This window comes from Macaca fascicularis, chromosome 1 (assembly GCF_037993035.2).
Source record: "Macaca fascicularis isolate 582-1 chromosome 1, T2T-MFA8v1.1".
Classification (NCBI taxonomy): domain Eukaryota; kingdom Metazoa; phylum Chordata; class Mammalia; order Primates; family Cercopithecidae; genus Macaca; species Macaca fascicularis.
In genome coordinates this window covers 340,440-358,073 of record NC_088375.1, presented here as the reverse complement: position 1 = coordinate 358,073, position 17,634 = coordinate 340,440, and the positions used below count along the sequence as shown (strand labels likewise).

At 42.2% G+C, this 17,634-nt stretch overlaps 2 protein-coding genes across 2 annotated transcripts; both read right to left on the bottom strand.

Annotated features, from left to right (window-relative positions):
* Positions 1-654: 654 nt before the first annotated feature.
* On the bottom strand, positions 655-5,500 carry LOC102122043 (olfactory receptor 2T27). The gene has a single exon (XM_074025803.1). The coding sequence runs from the start codon at positions 3,003-3,005 to the stop codon at positions 2,052-2,054; it is 954 nt and encodes a 317-aa protein (XP_073881904.1). The 5' UTR covers positions 3,006-5,500; the 3' UTR covers positions 655-2,051.
* Positions 5,501-16,576: 11,076 nt separating this feature from the next.
* On the bottom strand, positions 16,577-17,553 carry LOC102125132 (olfactory receptor 2T1). The gene has a single exon (XM_005539537.5). It carries the CDS (start codon positions 17,536-17,538, stop codon positions 16,582-16,584), a length of 957 nt encoding a protein of 318 aa, XP_005539594.3. The 5' UTR covers positions 17,539-17,553; the 3' UTR covers positions 16,577-16,581.
* Positions 17,554-17,634: the final 81 nt, after the last annotated feature.

Below are 17,634 nucleotides of genomic sequence, written 5' to 3'. Positions count from 1 at the left end.
ATGGGGAAAAGTGGTCTTGTTTGGGGAGCAGAACAACTTCCATAACAGTAATAACATGGAATACTTTTCATGATTTAAGTCAGCTAATGGGCACATGATCATTTCTAGTCATCACAAATCCATTAGACACATACCTTATGTCCTCCTAATGTTACAGATAAACAGAAAACCCTATACCTCTTCAGCCTTTAGAATGTGATTCAATAATTCTTCCTAAAAATTTGTATGTCATCCATAAAGTTCTCCAAGTAGCTATTGGATTGGATAGACTCTTCCCTCTGGTGTGATGTGTCTTTCTACAGAGCCACAAATGGGTTATGATCAATATTGATCTTCTGCAACCCTGGATTGGTCTCAGTGCCCAATTTGGCCATAGCCACAGGGGAGTTGATTTTGCTGTCAGCCAGTTTTCCTCAATGTGCCATAAAACTTTTTACAGTTGTCATGAAAGTGTTTGAGAAGTGCTGCTGTATCAATTAGGAAAGTTAATACAAGCCCAACCTAAGGAAAAATAAGACCTGTGAACAAGGTATTGATTGGTATTAGTTTCTAACTCACATGTCACAATGTTTTGTCTAGTGTTGAATTTAGTTATCTTGTGAAAATAGTCTACGTTATTTCTATAAAAGGTATTTTGTGGCATCTCAATCTTCCTTTGTTTTTTTCATTTTTCGCTTCTCTTCCTTCAACTTTTCAAGAAGTAATCTTTTTATATCAGTAGGTATAGACTTTGTTGCTACAAGCCGAGAGCAACTCCCAAAGGTTGGAGTTTAGATTCTCAGTGTTTTATTTGCAAATAATTCTGCCTGCTCACTCTCACTCCATTCTGAAAGTGCCGCTTGACATTTAGGGTGAATCTATTTGGAAAAACCCTGCTAGTTACTATAAGAATTTTTAAGTGTTCTTTCTAAATTTCTAAAGATATTGGCCCTCTGCTCATGTCTGAAAAACAGACAATCCATTTTCACACTGCTATAAAATACCCAAGACTGGGTAATTTATAAAGAAAAAGGTTAAATGGGCTCAGTTCTACATGGCTGTGGAGGCCTCACAACCATGCTGGAAAGTGAAGGAGAAGCAAAGGCATGTCTTACATGGCGGCAGGCAAGAGGCATGTGCAGGGGAACAGCCCTTAATAAAACCATCAGATCTTACGAGACTTATTCATCATGAGAACAGCATGGGAAAACCCCCTCCCCCCAACCCCAGGATTCAATTACCTCCCACGAGGCCCCTCGCACTATATGGGGATTATAGGAGCTAGAATTCAAGATGATATTTGGGTGGGGACACAGCCAACCCTTATCAGACACATTCCAATAAGTTAACTGGAGGCTCTGTCAAGAAATAGTTATATGCTGAGGTTGCTGAGATCTACAGTAAGAATCATCTTCTAATCTTTGAAATTGTGTAGAAGGAAAAAACATTTGTGGTAATTTTGCTGTCACACCTTAAACTGCAAAACTTATAGCCACGGTGTGTGATGTGTTTAGGGTAAGAAAAAAACGCATTACATTTATGGTAGATGAGCAAGTATGTGTTTTGACCGACATCAGGTTCTATACTACGGTTTCGGCCTTCCCCCGGGAGTCTTAGAACACAGCCTCTGAGGATAAGATGGTGACTGCTATGTTTGAAATATGGTGTTTGATGAGTTGATTCTTTATAATGGTCAGTGGACAGTGTCTAAAGGGAAGAAGTCGGGAGAAGTCAGGGAAGCAGCTGAAGACGACCGTTTTTGTCGTGACTGAGCGGAGCCAGAAACAGGCTACTCTGATTTTTAGTGGAAGGCACAACCTTGTTAAAAGCTGATGGGTAACTACTAAACCCCAACTTTATGCCTACACCATCCCAGACTGTTCATTGTTCAGAACCTTCATTCCTTTCAAAAATGAAATCCTTAAAATCCCAGGCAGCTTTCCAAACCTCATAAATGCCCCACAGTTGCTGGCATGGGGGCGACTTGTTTCCAGACAGAGAATATTTAAGTTCAAGGGCAACAACAGTCTTGTATCCTTCATTTCAAATCTCTAGCAGCATATGCAGTTTCTTTAGAAAGTGGTTACCTTTCCTGAGGACACACACCTCCCCACCACCGTCTGTAGGGCCCCTGTGACATCCTTGTTCCTAAGGCTATAAATGAGTGGGTTGAGCATGGGAGTGAGGATGGTGTAGAAGGCAGACACAGCTTTGTCCTGCTCAGGGGTGTGGTAAGAGTGAGGCAGCACGTATGTGTACATGGCAGCCCCATAGAAGAGGCCCACAACCACCATGTGTGAGGAGCAGGTGGCCACAGCCTTTCGCCTCCCCTCTGCCTCACTCATCCTATAAACAGTCATGAGAATTCTTGTGTACGAGGCTGAGATGACAGAGAAAGGGATGAGGAGCATCATAATGCAGCAGACATACATGGCTGTCTCGTAGGCCGACGTGTCCGTGCAGGAGAGCTTCAGAAGGGCAGGGACCTCACAGAAGAAGTGGTTGATCTCCCGAGAGGCACAGAAGGGGAACTGCATGGTGACGGGGGTGAGCAAGAAACCATCCACAGACCCTCCCAGCCAGGCTGCCGCCACAACCAACCAGCAGACCCTACGGCTCATGAGGACAGGGTAGCGGAGAGGGTTGCAGACAGCTATGTAGCGATCACAGGACATGAGTCCTAGGAGGAAGAACTCAGCCCCTGCTAAGGTCAGGTAGAGGAAGTGTTGGGCAGTGCATCCTGCAAAGGAAATGGCTCTCTGGCTCATCACCTGGTCCACCAGCATTTTGGGCACAATGGTGGAAATGTACAGGATGTCCATGAGGGAGAGGTGGCTGAGCAGGAAGTACATGGGGGTGTGGAGGCGGGAGTCTGTGTGGATGAGAATGATCATGGCCATGTTGCTGGCTACAGAGGTCACAAACACCAGGAGAACGAGGGCAAAGAGAAGCCAGGGGAAACGGGCATTGCTGAACAAACCCAAGAGGATGAAGTCGGCATACACGGAATAATTGCCCTGCTCCATAGCTCTGTAGGGTACACAAGAGAGACATATCGGTTAGGTTGGGAAAGGTATCTGATTTACCTAAAACATTATGAAGCAGTCATGAACAAACCAAGGTCAAGTCATCTTCCTGAAGCTCATAATTTCCTGAGAGCTGCCTGAGCAGGATTGTGCTACATCTCATATAGTTCAGGATGATTTTCTTGATTTGGTGACTACTATTTAGAGTTCATGATGAAACAATCTTTCTGTTCATGACCACATTCACTTCTATCTTTCAAGTACCACCTTACATCGGGGGGATGCACTTGAGGAACCAGCCTGATTGAATAGGAGAGGGTGGTGGGAGGAAAGGAGGATTGCCCCTGTCCTAGACTGCTCTCCTTATACTAGACTCAAGTTCTCACAGTTTGAATATCACCAAGAGTATATGTGTTGCCTATTGAATAACTGCATTGAGCTGACCTAATTTCTACCATTCTGGACACGTTTGTACATTGTCAAATGCGAGTGCTCAACTTCTATCAGGCAGCATATTTGAAAACGAGCCTGCGTTGAATAAAAAGAGCTGAGTTATGAGAAGTCATTCGAGAATTCATAGGAAGAAATCACAGGAGAAAATGTTTAGGGTCAACCCGTGTTTGCTTTTTCTTGCAGCAGAAAACTACTGGGTAACATACGACTTGTTAACAATTAAGTTAAATGGTAGTATAACATTTTATGAATGTTAGAGATAGTGTATCCCAAAAGGGATCTCAAACTCGAAGTTAGATTATGCATGTATATCCATATCGGTTAATCTTAACTCATGTGTCCCTAAATGCGGTATGTGGATAGCTTCTCTGCATCGTACGGAGCTGCACTGTCCAGTGTGGAGCCATGAGTCACAGAAAGCCGTGGAGCCCGAGACATGATGCTCCAAGTCAAGATGTGCCATCAGTACAAGTTACATTAAGAATTCCAAATCTTGTTAATATATGCAGCACAGCTCCTTAAAACTTTATATTGATTATGTGGTAAATATTTTAGATACATTTGGATCTAGATTAAAATTTTCACTTGTTTTACATTTTTGATGTGGTTACTAGAAAATTTAGAATTATCTCTGTGGCTCCCCTAGGATTTCTACTAGACAGCACTGGTCTAGAGGTATCATCCCTTTCTGAGAATACGACGGCTCCAAGTACCTTCATCCAAACAAGTCCTCCAGAATTAAACAACCCAAATTAGAATTGAGCCAAGAAATTTAGGTGCGACACCAAACTAGAAAAATGTCTACTTGTATAAGCATTCACCTGCCAATAGTAATAACCGATTCATAAATTTTACAATTCTGAACAACTTTGTAAGATACTAGACCATTCTACAGTTGAAAACGAGGCTTAAGGAAACTTCCCCAGAGGAACATGGTTCTCTTCAAACAGTGACAGTGTAATTGTTCTATGCTGTTCTCCTACAGGACAAAGACATCAATTCATTCCTCCCACAAACATTTCCCAAGAGGCACACTGGGTAAGCCCAAGTTTGATATTCCAAAAGGACCTGAAAGAATGTAAGACATCATCTGTCTTCAGGAAGCCTAGAATCAAGGCACATGAACGTATGCAGTATGTGTGACCACAGGTGCACTTTCAGAATGGTTTAAAGACCGCTGCAGTTTTGACTTATTTGGTATGTGAACGAAGGACAATAAAAATGATGGAAGCTGCAGCCCACTGGCTGGTAGACAGGAAATTCACCAGGGCGCCTCGGTACATTCCACCACAACCAGGCCACAATGGACAGATGGAAAATGATGAAAATTAAGTTCTCAGCCAGATTTTTACTGATGAAACCCACATTATATCCTTATGCATTTTTCAGTTCTCATTCTTGAAATGTTACCAAGCTTTATGCCAGACCTTTCCACAAGCTGTTTTATTATTTTTTTAAACCGTGTTAAACCATTGGGGAAATTAAAGGCAAACACATAGCAGCAATTCGTATGATGGAGAGGTAAATGCTCACCTAGACCTGGTTGTCCACAATTTACTAAAAACAAGATCCTTGGAGGGCTATGCTCGTTATTTCACAGTAAATTCAGAGAATGGTGGAACCTACTGGAGACCAGCCAGTGACTGCTATTGGTCCACTGGGAATATTACAGCTCAAGAGGAAAAAATGGGTCCAAAAATATGCTTATCAGGGCAGCTGTGTCCCAAAACCCTGACCACGAATACTCCTGGCCCTGAAACTTGTTAATGAAACCCCGAGGATCTCCTCAGCTTTCTTCACAAAGGGAAAGGGGAGATGTGAGTGGCTCCGTAACCACTCAGATTTTAAAAACCATCTTCCACTCTTGTCAGTGTTGATTCATTCCCTGTGTTTTAAAAGTTACCCAGTATAACATTTAATACTTGGGAAAGAAAAAAGGAATCAAGTGGGTTACTCCGTGCCCCCATGTAATAACTTTTTATGTCTATGCATAGTTTCAAGCTTTAGTAAACTAACTTTATATATACTTAATATTTAGCACCTTTCCCACGTAGTCTTTATACAGACTATTGCTGTAACTGAATGACACTCAACTTAGAAACATGAATGTAAACCAAGTTTGCTTATAATATACAATATTGTGAGGTTGATTCTCCGGTGTAGCTCATGGAGAGTGGTGTACGATGCTTTAGAAGCCCATCAACCAGATCGTTAGATGTTTAACAGTAACAGAGCACACTTACGGCCGCATCGTGCTTGCCCGTGTTTAGCACTAGTATCTCAACTCACGTTAATAGGGATTTCTTTGATTACTAATAAAATTGAACATATATTTTTGTCTATTGATTTTCCATGACCGTTTCTATATAGGTGATTTGTTAAAATTAGTGTCTTCTATAGAACAAGAACGTTGTTTAATATTTAGTAATATTCTGATGTACTATTTAGTGCAGCTATTTTGCCCCCGAGGTTACTTACAATTGTAACTTTGATGTTTAGGCCAAATGTTTTGAAATATTTAAAGACATTTATCATTCTGTATGCTGAATTTTTGAAAAATATTTTCCATCCAGGTATGTGATTTGTACAGTTTTACTTGAATTTTTAAAATGCATATTTTTATGCATTTAAAATCTTTGGTCTAGACATTAAAAATTGTGCAACTATTGGTTTATGAGGTCAATCCAATCATCATGAATTTGTTCCTTAAGATCATGCCAGTGAGTTTATGTAACTGTAGTTCAAATAAGCACGAGTCCAAGTGTGATGAGCAGGAATGACTTAAGTTCCAACAGTTCTCCTTGTGGATGTGGGAACACCCTCGTCACGTGCGTAAATTCTGGTGTAAGTGGGTACTCAATAAGTGAGCGCCAGGTTAGCCTTAAGATAGTAATAGCAACAATTAACTTTGGGGATCTCACCCTCTGCTGTCCATATGTTTCTCTCAAATAGCAGATCCAACAGCAGGTAGCCAATTTTCTTCTACTTTCATTTTTGATGTCATTCTGTCAGACTCTTGCTCGGCATCAGAGATTGGCAACAATTCTTGGTGACCATCTAACTCAGAATATGTTTGAGTGCTAAAAGGCTAGACAGGAGATGAGGACAACAGGCATAAAAAAGAATATCTTGAGATCAGAACAGGGCAATGGTGACCCAGACTGTAAGACATTAAATTCTCTGTATAATGAGATTCATTATGTTTCCTCCCCAGAAGTATCTTCACATGAAGTGTCACTTCTAATTGTGGAAAAAATATTTTCTAAATTAAGGTCAATTTGGGGAATCTTTAGAACTGTCAAGAAGTTTTAAGGCCAAGAGATTGTCTTGAAGTGGACCAAGGGCATGATCACCTTCAGTCTCTAGAGAAGTTGAACTGAGTTCTTCCCCTGTCTATTCCTACCCTTGAAACTTTATTCTTGGCATTTGCTATGTAGCATTGTGAACATTAAACAATTTTTAATCAGAAAGCCGGGTTTGTAATCCTATCTTCATTGATAAGCTTCTGAATGTCTGGCAAGCCACTCACATTCTGTTCTATCAGCCTCTGGGAATTTCTAAGTATGGGGCAACGGTTTCTTGGAGGATAGGGAGGGTCTTCCTAAACCATTTTTAGATACTTATGAGGTACCTAAGAAGGTGGCATACTACAAATTAGATAAGCTCTTCTCTTTATAAAGATGTTAAAATTGTATAGGTGAATATATGTTGCAATAAACACTTTGTTGGAATCATTACAGATCTATATAGAATTCCCAAGTAATCTGCTACATTCTAATGTACACAAAAGATAACCGAGTCCGTAACGGAGAAGAAACAGGATCAAATTATTTAAGAGTAGCCCACTATCCACAAGTATCTCCAGTTCAAAGTCAGACCTATCAGCCTCAGCATTCTCCAGTATTTGATTTGAACCAACTTTCTAGTAAGTCCAGAATCTAAAGCATCCTGCGATTGATCAGCATCAAGACTGCAAACTTACCTTACACAGTATCTTCCCCAAACACGATGATCTGAATATTTAGAGAAAAACCCTTACAGAACTAAGGTAGTAAACAGTTGTTCAGCATTTCCTTTTATGTAGTAAGTGTGGAGAACCAAGAGGCATCCATTATTCTATATTCTGTATTTCAAACTTGTTTTCTGAGCTGAAACAGAAGAGTGCAGGCAGGGAGTGTCTGAATTTAAACAAGGTACAGTGGATTAGGCATGGAATTACGTCTTGTTGTTGGCAGAAAGATAAGGGTCAGTCCCTAACTATTGTAAGATTTTAGGATACAGTGATAGGTGAATACTTTGAAGATCTAGCAACAGACCAGCCTGAATCTGTAAATGCCTAATAACTAATGCAAAGTTGACAGCAGCTACATTATATGCAGGCTGCTAAGAAAGATCCAGCGACTTACACAGGAGAGCTTGCATCATGGCGATGGCTAGTGCTCCCACTCAGGAGGTAATTGACGTCAGTGTCTCTGGGGTCCTTGTCCCTAAGCCTGCAATTTACACCATTCATGCAAATGTGACAAAACTCCTTCACCTTAAAAATGTAACCTCAATTTACAAATTAAACACCCAGATAAAGTTAGGTTGCAGGCCCTGCAATTAAATTGTTTTTACTTCGTTCATGACATCGTTTTGAAAGTTTTTTTTCCCCCCCCACACTTCCAACTTTTAGGCATTTCTCTTGAAATAGAAATCCAGTGTTTCTAAGTATTAGTAGTCTTGCATTTTGGGCCATTCCCCATCTCTCTCAAGTAATATGTCATCCTGTCTTTCTTGTAACTTGTAATACATAAGAAACCTTTCAGCATTGCAAGCATTTAAAAATATATACAGGTTAGTAAAATAAGAGAAGCTGATCTGAGTTACTTCAAAATATCAAGACCTTTTCTCATTCCAGTATTCTCACAAGGGCCCACACCAATTCCTGGGGGGGAGGGGAGGGGGAATCCCAGACCCTGCAGTCTTGCTGTGCTGCAATCTGTGCCTGCATGATCTTGGCTTTCATGTAATTCATTATTTACCTCACTGGTGTTTAAGAATTAGTGAGGGTTGGAATTCAGCTTTTCTGAGACTGAAGCTTATGCAATCTGGGGCTTAAAAGGCTACAAATCATGATTGCACACGGGTATAATACTCAGTGAAAAAACAAATTACACCTTTAAAAAAGCTGATGAGTACCACAAATACATAACACTATCTTAACTGGTTGACCTACACCACTTCCCATTCTTTCCCCCAAATGGCTACATACTATGTACTCCAAGATATTTTCTATAGCAAGAGATGGTTCAATCCTAGTATGGTTGGTTGAAAATTTTTAAAATTTGGTACTTTATAAAATTGTCTTCCACTTTGTTTAGGATTGAGGTCCAATCTGAGAAAACCACTGTTAAATTACGTTTGTATGACCTGCCTTAGTTTTCCTCCCACCAAGAGTTGACTTTAGAAAATATTTGAAACTAAGAAAAATGATTGAGCAGTTGAAGAATGAGCTTTGCAAAATGTTTTAGGCTGAGACGCGAGCATGAGAATAACTTCCCTACCCAGCCCGGCTCAAAATGCACATGCCTGGGGGGTTGTTTAAAGGAATTTTATACTTTTAACCCACCGTGGTTTCCAGACTAGCTGATAAATTACCTAAAATGTTACAAGTTGTACAATGTGACCTTTACCAATTATCTTCATGTTCCGGGAATGAGATATAAACACAAGGTATAGCTGATCAATAGCTCATGTCGGCTTTAGAACTTTCTTTCCTCCCTTAAACGCCCCATAACTGCTGTTAGTTGGAGCGTTTATTTAGGGCTACTAGAATCTCAGACTGTATTTCTCAGTCTTGGCCCAAATAAACCCTACTTATGATTTCGCCTCAGTTTTTTTCCTTTAGGTTGACAACCATCACCACCATCCATCTCCAGAACTTTCTCATCCCAAACAAATTCTCTGTACCCATTAACATTAACTTTCTCCTTTTCTTAGTCTCTGGTAACATCTAATTCTATTTTGTTTCTATGAATTTTTCTATTCTAGGTACTGTAGCAAACTTGTCCAACTACTACTTGAGACCATCACCACAGCGGTTACTGTTACTGCTCCAGACCGTCATTACAACAGGACTGAACAGGGGATGAACACAGAAATGGTGAGAAAAAATAGAACTTCTAAGGCAAGGCCAGCTTGGGGAAGAGGAGAGCTCCCAGCTTCGAGTGAGCAAGGGCAGCCGCCCGAGCTTCTCAGGCCTCTGCATTTGTTAAGAGCAGGGAGGAGGCCGTCACGACTGGTCAGCTGTGATTGATGGCAGGTTCACATTATTGCCATCAGACTTTCAGACGTACCTAATAACAAACACTGGTGCCTGGGGCGTGACTGCCCTCAGCATAACCTCTGCGCAGCAAACGCAGTTTGTCCGTTTGCCAACATTCTGCATTTGTGAGAAGCAGTTTTTCTGCTTACTCAGCCTCCAGGGGTATAACTGAGTTGATCACAACCCTCTTTCGGCCTCCAACCTTTCCTGTTTTTTGAATTGGGTAAGATCTGTCCCTGTATTATGGGGGTTGATGTCAGCGTGACTCCGGTCAGTCCTCGGGCCCGAGGACACCCACACGGTTTGTTCATCTCCTGTAAAGACACAGGCAGCCCTTGTCCCCACGCTAGTAGCAAATCTACAGAAGCAAAGGTTTCTGTGGCCACAGCCGGGAGGCAACGCCCTGAATGAAGCATCCGCTCCATGAGCTGCAACTCAGCTTCTGCCTCTGAAGAATTGCTGCGGGTAAAACTTTCTACTGATAATGAAAGCAGCTTTTTCTGATGAACAGAAGGCAGAGAAAACAACAAATTGAGACTTAATTCTTCTCACGCAACAGTACAGCAAAAAAGCCGTCCTGAACCTTCAATTCGCGCTTACACAGGCGGGTCTATTAGACGCTATGGGTTGTGATAAAATCTTTCTCCTAGTCGTGCTTTTAAATCCCTGGCCTACCACTACCTGAATTTTTCCATAACCCGGAGCAAGAGCTCCTGGGACTTCAGGAATGCCCCCGCAAGTTCAGATGACTTTCGCCTAAAATTAATCCCATCTTCCTGGTGGCAAAGGTCCCCAAATGCCGGTGTCAATCCAGTTTGTTTCCTCTAAACATAACCCGTTCTTTGGGGGATCTAATCCTGTGCTTCCAGGTGTTTGAGGGGGGGTCAAGGCACCTCCGGAGACCCCCCCCCCCCCCCAGAAAACGGAGTCGTGGCCTGGCCTGGGGACGCCCCCTTCTTCCAGGTGCCCAGGTCCAGGCCCTCTTGTTTCCCAACAGGAGGTGCCGTTTTGATGAAATCTTCAGTGGGACTGATTAGCCCAGTGATTTCCCTAATGGCAACAAGGGCAACGTCCTGGCGCTTTTTCTGTAGCGAGAACTGTTGAGATCCCTTCCGCCCAGAGGTCTGATGCCATTCTCTTCTGAAACGTCCTATTTTTCTACACTTACATTTTCCCACTCCTGGGCTCAACCCTGGGCTCCTTTCAGATCCGTCAACTACCAGAATTAGCCATTGCCTGAGTCAACATTGTAAAGCAATGAGGCTGAGTTCCCACATCTTGGCAAGTTCTAAGAAAACCTCCTAAACTTCCTGCACACCTCACAGGTGCCACTGCACGTTCACAACCCACATTCGTCTTCTCATGAGCCGTAGTCAAAGTGAGCCTTTCTGTAGCCACAGAACATGGCACAAGCCAATTTTCATTCTCCCTCTCTTGTCTACCACTTTTGATAGGTGCTGTAAGTGGGGAATAAATTCTCAGGCCCTGAAATAAGATGGCATGCACCGAACTCCAAACAAAAGGAAAAAAATAACCAAATTCTTCCCCATGTTACCCTAATTTAAGAACTTCCCGTTCTTCATACCTCTGGGGCACTGACCAGTACTTTTCTAGAGCACTGGCCGTATGTTACTGCTGGCGGACTTGTAACGGGGTTTCTCGTTCATCTGGCTGGTTTTAGGAACAAAAAAGTTCCAGCCGACCTTCCTCGTTCAAGTCCCTATAGGACCCTGTCTGTCCCTGCAAGTCGTTATCCTTATCTGTCCCCCATGGTCCCTGCTAGTTCCTGTCTTTCCCTACCCGTACTCTGTCTTTATCCCTACTTATCTCTATTTGTCCCCCAGGCCTCTTCGGGTCCCTTCAGGTCCCTGCTCAGGCACCACTTGTGACAGACTCGTACTATTACTACTTGAGACCGTCACTACAGCAGTTACTGTTACCGCTTGAGACCGTCATTACAGGACTGAAAGGAGCAATGAACGTAGGAAATGGTAACAAAAGACAAAAGAAAACTGTCTGAAGGAAAGGCTAGCTTGAGGGAAGGAGAGAGATCCCAGCTTCGAGTGAGCAAGGGCAGCCACCTGAGCGTGTACAACCCTCCGTATTTATTGAGTAGAAAGAGCAGGGAGGAGGCCGTCACGATTGGTCAGCCACGTGATTGATCACAGGTTCACATTATTGCCATCAGACGTTCAGACGTACCTAATGACAAACACTCGTGCCTGGGGCGTGGCTGCCCTCAGCATAACCTCTGCACAGCAAACGCAGTTTGTCCGTTTGCCAACATTCTGCATTTATGAGAAGCAGTTTTGTGACTGACTTAGCGTCCCGTGGTATCCTGAGTCGATGATGGCCCTCACTCTTTCGGCCTCCAGCAGGGTATCTCATATGAATGGAATCATACAATGTTTGCCTTTATGCTTATTTCACTTCACATAACGTTTTCAAGGTTCGTTCATGTGGCAGAAAATATCAGAGTTTCATTCCTTTTGAAGGTGGAATAGGATCACATTGTGTGTATGTATCACATTTTGCTTATGTACTTGTCTGTTGATGGACACAACCTTTTGGCTATTGTAAATAATGGAGCTGTGAACACTGTTGCACAATTTTCTGAGTTCATGATTTTAATTCTTTTGAATTTCAAAAATAATTGTGAAATTCAAAAATAATTTTGAAATTCTGTTGAATGGTATCTTCAATAAGTTGAGACAGATACATTTGTATTTATTCAAGGATTTTTCCCATTTGCTATTAAATTTTGGTCTTTTGTTATAGACACATAAGAATTTTTTTATACATGTGCTGGATATTTTGTTTTCAGTTTTGTTACACATCTGCTAGTTTGTGACCTATCCAAGTGTTTAAATTGTTTATTTGTAAATTGAATTACCAATATTTTACTTCATATTAGTTCTTTTTGTGTCTTAAGCAATGTGTTCATAACTTAAAGTCAAGAAAATATTATCCTATCTTATCTTGTAAAAGCTCATAGTTTATTTTTCCTTTCTTCACCTTTTAGTTTTTAACTCACCTAAAACATATTTGTGGTACAGTATGTGACCTTAGGCAAATGGTCCATTTTCCATATGAACAAACAGTTTTCCCAGTACAACTTGATGAATTTATTTTTTCCCAGATCTGCAGTGACATCTCTGTCTCCTTTATAGTCACATTCTCCAAAAACTTTGCCTGTTCTTAGTCTCCCCAGTTCCTCCACTGTCCTCTCTATTCAGGATATTTACCTCTCATTTCAATGATCTTTATGTGGATAAATCAAACCTTTTGGCCTTGTTGTACTAGGGCCATCAACACAGTTTTGTTTGTCTGGTTTTTTCCTTGTTTTGATATAACTGTCTGTTCCCTCAACTGAAGATGTGTGTTTTGTTTTGTTGCATTTTCATCTGTCTTCAAGTCCACCAAACTGTGATTGAGTTTCCTAACCCACTGTTTTGTTTTTCCTTTTAATTTCTTTTCTCCTTGTGTCATTTCCCCAGGTTCACTTAGTACTGGAGGGATCCTAGCTCAGTTACTGGTCCTCTTCTTCTTTTTTTTTTTTCTTTTTTCTGTACCTTTTCTCTGTTAAGCTCATTGGGGTTCTTAGCTATAACCATTTATCTATATAATATCTATATATTAATGACTTCAGTTCAAAACAAACTTGGCATTCACCAAACTGAACTGATCTGTGCCTCTTCCTTCCCACCCTAAACTTCCTGCAGTTGTGTCTTTCCTTAGTCCCCCTGGTAGGAGGTCCCCAATTTCAGTCGCTCAACCTAAGCCCTTAGAGTTGCCCCTGGTGCTTCTCTTTCCCTTGAAACCAATATCCAACTAGTAAAGGAATCCTGTTGGCTCTACCTTCAGAATACACCTAGGTTCCAACCATTTCTACGATATGTTCCTGCTTCACCTAAATCCTCTAAGGCTTATTTCTAAAGCAGCAGTTGAAGAAACATCAGATCATGCCACTTTGGTGATTAAAACCCCATTGTAGCTCACCGTTTATTGGGAGTAAAATCTAAAATTCTTACAGTAAGGTATAAGGGGCCCTTTCCATGCTCCTCTCCCCATTACCAGACATAGATGTCTGCTCGTACCACTGTTTCCCTCACTGCTCCAGTCATCCTGGCTTCTTGTCACTCTTTGAATAAGCCATGTACACTCTCACTTCGGGGCTGTCCTACCAGGTTTTTTGGGTTTTTTTTCTCCACGTGGGATCCCTCCCACCCCAACACTATCCTCAGGGCTAAATTCTTTATCTCCTCAAGACTGCTCCAATGTTATCCTTCCAAAGAGGTCTAGACTATCGATGACATTGTAAAAAGCAACCAATATGACCACAGTTTCAGCAATTCTTTCTCTCCCTCAATCTACTCTACTTTTCTCTTTCTCTACCATTTGACATTCACAGACTACAGAGTTAACTTACTTATTCTGTTTATTATTATTCACTGCCTCTGGGCTACATGGGCACCTTCATGAGGACAGGCACCTATTTTGCAAACAAATATATCCCAAGGGTCTTAATAGTTCAATAGATGGCTGATCCCTGATATAATGTAGGGATACAGTTCAGACACACATTCTATCCCTGACATAATGTAGGGATACAGTTCAGACACACCTTACATCCCTGATATAATGAACTGATATACTTCACACACACATTCTATCCCTGATATAATGTATGGATACGGTTCAGGCACACCTTATCTCCCTGATATAATGTACTGATACAGTTCACAGACACTTTCTATCCCTGATATAATGAACTGATACAGTTCAGACACACATTTTATCCCTCTGTAATGATGCTAAGCCTAAGAATCTAGGAGTATAGAAACTTTAAGCAAAACCCCCTAGAAATGGACTGCATAGACCACATGTGGTTTGTTGTGACTTCCCTGTGAATAAGATGGGTCACACGGTAAGATGATAGACAGTATCAAAACTTCGCAAAGTTTACAATTAGTGGTATGGGGTGGGGGGGGGCAGGGGAAGAAAGTAAGACTTTCTTTTCCTTGCTCATCAAAAGGTTCATGGCTGGTAACTTCCAACAAAAGACAGATTAGTAACAGAAAAGTATAGGAAATTTACTTAATAGAAGTTTCATGAGGCATGCAAACCTTAAAAGTATGATTAGATCGTTTAAAAATATGATGTAATGGAAATAAACTGAGGAGGACAACTTAGCAAGGTTTGTGTGTTCAGATTCTAGTGGCCTCCCCATGTGACATTTTTTTCCCCTCTGGGCATTGGTCAGGGCCCCTCTGGAATAAGGGGTTTGTTACCTTCTTTCAGAAGAGGTCTCAGAATTCTTTTGTGGACAGCTCTCAAGGGAGAAGGGCAGAAAAAATCAGAAAGTTACCTTTCTACCTCTTCCATTTTCTCAATTTTCTTCAGCGTATTTAGTAGGTCAAGTTTGCATCTGATGAAAAAGCTGAACACTGTAAAATATTTAAAGAGGTTTATTCTGAGCCAATGTGAGTGATGATGGCCTGGGGAAAAGCCTCAGAAGATCCTGAGAAAGTGTGCCCAAGGTAACCTCTGTCTCCCTAAAACTTAGGGAAAGAACTTACATGCAGAGTCATAAATCGAAACATGTAAAATACACATTGTTTCAGCCTGAAAAAGCAGGACATGAAGTGGAAGGCTTATGAGTCACAGGTGGATGCAAAGATTTTTCTGATTGGCAATTGGTTGAAAGAGTTAAGCTAAAGACGTGAAGTCAGTAGAAAAAAACGCTCGAGTTAAGGTAAGGGACACCATTTGGGGGTCCTCCAAATCAATTCCATTCTGCCACTATCCACAGTCAAATGCTCTAGCCCAAGCTAAACTCCCACGACCATCTGCCACGATCTATCTGGAGATAGTATCAGATCCCACAGGGTGAGGGCTCAGTCTGTTAATATTGCCTTCCATTTCCAGTGCCAATCACAAGCCCCAAGTTGTCCTGTGCTTTTTGACCAAGTGATTGTTAATTGAGGATCCCACGGCCCTTCCTTGGGTTCAGTTAGTTTGCTATAGAGGCTCACAGAATTCAAGAAAATGCTTTCCTATGTTTACCATTTATTACAAATGATATTACACAGGATACATAGAAACAACCAGATGAAAAGACACCAGGGTGAGGTCTAGGAGAGCAGAAGAGCTTCTGTCTCTGTGGAGCTGGGGCATGGCCGCCCTCCAGGCAGGTGGGTGGGTTCTTATCGCCCTCCTGTTCAGCTGCATGAGTTTAGCTGTTCAGAAGCTTTCTGTCCTCTCCTTTCGGCCTTTATGTGGAGACCTTATTGAATAGTCATGATTGAAGCATGGGCAATTGCACAGAAATATGACTGGACACAGAGTATGACCTAGTGTTGATAGAGTGAGTGGGGACACCCATCAAGGCCTGTCTGATCAGATTCTTCTTGGCCCCTCTGTGTAGCGTTCCCTCCTCCAGGGTAGGAGAGAGGGCCTCTTTTGAAACAGAGGTCTTGTGACCTGCAATCAGACAAGGTAGTCAGATAATTTCTTTGTGACCAAAAGTGGGCAAAGATTGGATTATATTTTTAGTTTCTAAGGTTTTCTTTGGGGAGAAAAAGAAGCAGGTGAAAAGAGGGAAGGCAAAGATCACAGAGAGAGATTCCGTTTTCTGAGGCCTCAAGAACCACAACATTGGAACATAACTAGGGAGTTATGAACCAGAAACCTTGACAAAAAATCAATATGGAAATCATATCACTCCCTCCCCTTTTGCTTCATCTTCCGGTGAAAGCACAGCCACAGTGACCACAGAGTCTCCCCTTTACCATATGCCTGGGAAGGAATCGACTATCAAAAGACACCTCTTGACACCCTTTGAGGAGCCTTGAACCTCCCCAAGGCCCTCTTCAGAGCTCCAGTCACATCCTTGTTTCTAAGGCTGTAGATGAGGGGGTTCAGCATGGGTGTGAGAATGGTGTAAAACACAGAGAGGACTTTGTCCTGGGCTGGCGTGTGGTAGGAGTGTGGCAGCATGTAGGTGTACATGGCAGCCCCATAGAACAAGGACATCACAGTCACGTGGGATGAACAAGTGGCAAAGGCCTTCTTCCTGCCCTCCACTGAGCTCATGCGGTGAACTGTGGTCAGGATTCGGGCATAGGAAGCAAGGACTACAGAGAAAGGAGTCAGCAGCATCAAAACACAGCACACGTACATCACTGTCTCGTAGAGGGCTTTGTCTGCACATGCCAACTTCAGGACTGCCGGAGCCTCACAGAAGAAGTGGTTGATCTCCCGGGAATTGCAGAAGGGAAAGCTCATGGTGATGGGGGTTAGGAGGAAGCCATCCAAAGAGCCCCCAAACCAGGAACCTGCTATAATCATCCAACAGACCCGGCGGCTCATGAGGACAGGGTATCTCAGAGGGCTGCAGATGGCCACATAGCAGTCATAGGCCATGAGGCCCAACAGGAAGAATTCAGCTCCCACAAGGGTAAGGTAGAGGAAGTGTTGAGCTGTGCACCCCACAAAGGAAATGGTCCTTTGATCCAGCAGGTAATCAACCAGCATCTTAGGCACAATGGTGGAAATGTGCATCATGTCCATTAAGGAAAGGTGGCTGAGGAGGAAGTACATGGGTGTGTGAAGGCGCAAATCTGTTTGGATCAGGAAGATCATAACCCCATTGGCCATCAGTGCGGTGACGAAGATGATAGCGATGATGGCAAAAAGAAGACCTGAGGTTTCCTTTCTGTCGAACAGCCCCATGAAAGTGAAGTCCGTAGAGGATGTGTTGTGCTCTTCCATTGATCCTACAATCGTGCTGATATGAGGTAATATATTCTGAATAAGATGACAGCATTCCCAGGGCAGTAAAATAACAACACTCGAATTAATTATTAG